The sequence below is a fragment of the Elephantulus edwardii genome, unplaced genomic scaffold (genome assembly GCF_000299155.1).
Source record: "Elephantulus edwardii isolate Elephantulus edwardi_28Jun2011 unplaced genomic scaffold, EleEdw1.0 scaffold00065, whole genome shotgun sequence".
NCBI classification, from domain to species: Eukaryota; Metazoa; Chordata; class Mammalia; order Macroscelidea; family Macroscelididae; genus Elephantulus; species Elephantulus edwardii.
In genome coordinates, this window is record NW_006399815.1 from 545,788 (window position 1) to 548,273 (window position 2,486).

The 2,486-nt window shown below is 38.9% G+C and overlaps 1 protein-coding gene across 1 annotated transcript in view; it reads left to right on the forward strand.

Moving 5' to 3' along the window:
• LOC102848938 (olfactory receptor 10AD1-like) overlaps positions 1–2,486 on the forward strand; it is a 4,219-nt gene that overhangs the window by 1,092 nt on the left and 641 nt on the right. The window contains exon 2 of the mRNA XM_006888223.1: positions 2,179–2,457. Coding sequence (XP_006888285.1) covers positions 2,179–2,457 — 279 coding nt within the window. The remainder of the gene's footprint in view (positions 1–2,178; positions 2,458–2,486) is intronic.

Consider the following 2,486-nt stretch of genomic DNA (forward strand, 5'->3'; position numbering starts at 1 on the left):
CAGTGCTGAGAATCTTTGTTTTTTGATATTGAGCTTCAATCCATATTGAAGCCTGCAGTCCTTGACCTTCTGCAGCAAATACTTCTGGTCCTCCTCAGTCTCAGCAAACAGGGTTGTGTCATCAGCATAACACAGATTGTTGATGAGTCTTCCTCCAATTCTGATGCCACATTTCTCCTCATAGAGCCCAGCTTCCTGGATAATCTGTTCTGCATATAGATTAAAAAGGTATGGAGATAGGATACATCATAAACTCTGGGAAGTTATCAATAATATCATCCATGAAGAATGCAAAAAGTCATTGCAAAGACAGAAGCGGAAGAAAAGACCAAGACAGATGTCAGAAGAACTCTGAATATTGCACTAGAGTGCTGAGAAGCCAAAGCAAAGGGAAGAAATCAAGATGTTAAGGAGTTGAGCAGAAGATTCCAAAGGACAGCACAGGAAGACAGAGTAAGGTATTACAATAAAATGTGCAAAGAGCTGAAGTCAGAAAATCAAAGGGGCCAAACATGCTAAACATTTCTTAAGCTGAAAGAACTGAAGAACAAATTCAAGACTTGAGTTGCAATACTTAAGGATGTTTTGGACAGAATATTAAATGCTCCAGGAAGCATTAAAAGAAGATGGAAAGAATACAGTCATTATACTGAAAGGAATTGGTGGGCACAGAAGACTTCAATGAAACAAGATGATCAAGAGCCTGCGGTGATGAACAAAGATGTTCAAACTGCTCTGAAAGAATTGGCAAACAAGGCCCCATTAATTGATGGCATACCAATTGACATATTTCAACAGACACTGCCCTGAATGTGCTTATCAAGTTGTGCGAAGAAATCTGGAGGACAACCACCTGGCCAACTGACTGGAAGAGATGTATATTTGTTCCCATTCCAAAGAAAGGTGACCTGACAGAGTGTGGAAATTATCAAACAATATCTTTGATATCACATGCAAGCAAGATTCTGCTGAAGATTATCCAAAAATGACTGGAACAGCACATCAACAGAGAACCGCCTGAAGTGCAGGCTGGGTTTAAAAGAAGCCGTGGTACTAGCGATATTATAGCTAATGTCAGATGGATCTTGGCTGAAAGCAGAGAGTACCACAGGAACATCTGTCTGTTTCATTGACTATGCAAAGGCATTTGACTGTGTGGATCATAAGAAACTGCGGTTGACTGAGAAGAATTAGAATCCCAGAACACTTGATTGTGATTATGTGAAACCTATACTTGGACCAGGAAGCAGTTGTCAGAGCAGAGCAAGCAAACACTGCTTAGTGCATAGTAAGCTCTTATTTACTAAGAGAACAAACACTTTTTTGAATATGAAGTGTGATTTTTCCCCCCAATGCCCCATAGAAATGAAAAATGAGTTTTTATCTTTTTATTTTCTCCTCTAACAAATTCTTTAATTTGTAATTAACTAAAATTGCTTTATTCCTTTTTAAAACTGCATTTGTCCTCATTTAAGTTTTTGTAAGAGATTTCACTCAAATTTTGTGTTAATTAAAGGGTTTTTTAACGGAAATGCAAAAAAAGAAAACAACAACAACAAAGACTGGGAAAAGTTAATGAAAATGTTAAACTGGCTTCTCTGGGGTGATTATGTTATTTTTAATTTCTTTTTGCATTTTTAAATATTCTTTAATGAGGTGGCATTACATTAAACAAAGACAACTATGCACTAGAAAATCAGTCATTTTTCCCCACTCTATTGTTTCCATTCCCTGGTTTGTGTTCTGCTTATTGAGGTTACAGACAAAGTAAATTCTCTCATCCAGGTGGACGTCTCTTAACATTTAATCAAAATGCTCAGATTCTCTGTATGTTGTCCCTTTATATTTTTTCCAGTGCTTGGCCTATGGTTCCTAGACTTTTCCAATCCTATTTGCCTCTAAACATAGCCATAGCCCATAAGGTGATAAGCACTTAAAATAGAGGGCCTAGAACTGAAAATGATGTTGATCCAAAATACAAAAAACTTCCTTTGGTTTATGATCTGGTTCTTCTGTTGCAACACTGCTGGAATTTTTGGTGTCTGTAACATTGCAATCTCACATTGAGTTTACTGAAATTTCTGTTTTCCTTCATTGGTTCCTAATTTGTATTTATGCAAATGAGTCCCTATGCAAAAGATTTCTCCCCTATGTATTTTTGTTGTCTTTTCTTTTCAGATGATGGACTCCAGCAATAGCAGCACAGTGACAGACTTCATCCTTGTGGGCTTTGAACAGAGCTCGCCTTCCACTCGGGCATTGCTCTTTGCTCTCTTCCTAGCCCTCTACAGCCTGGCCATGGCCATGAATGGTCTCATCATCTTCATCACTTGGAGAGACCCCAAGCTCAACAGTCCCATGTACTTCTTCCTTGGCCATCTGTCCTTCCTGGATGTCTGTTTCATCACCACCACCATCCCACAGATGCTGGTCCACCTGGTGGTCAAGAGCCACACTGTCTCCTTCTCTGCCTGCTTGACTCAGAT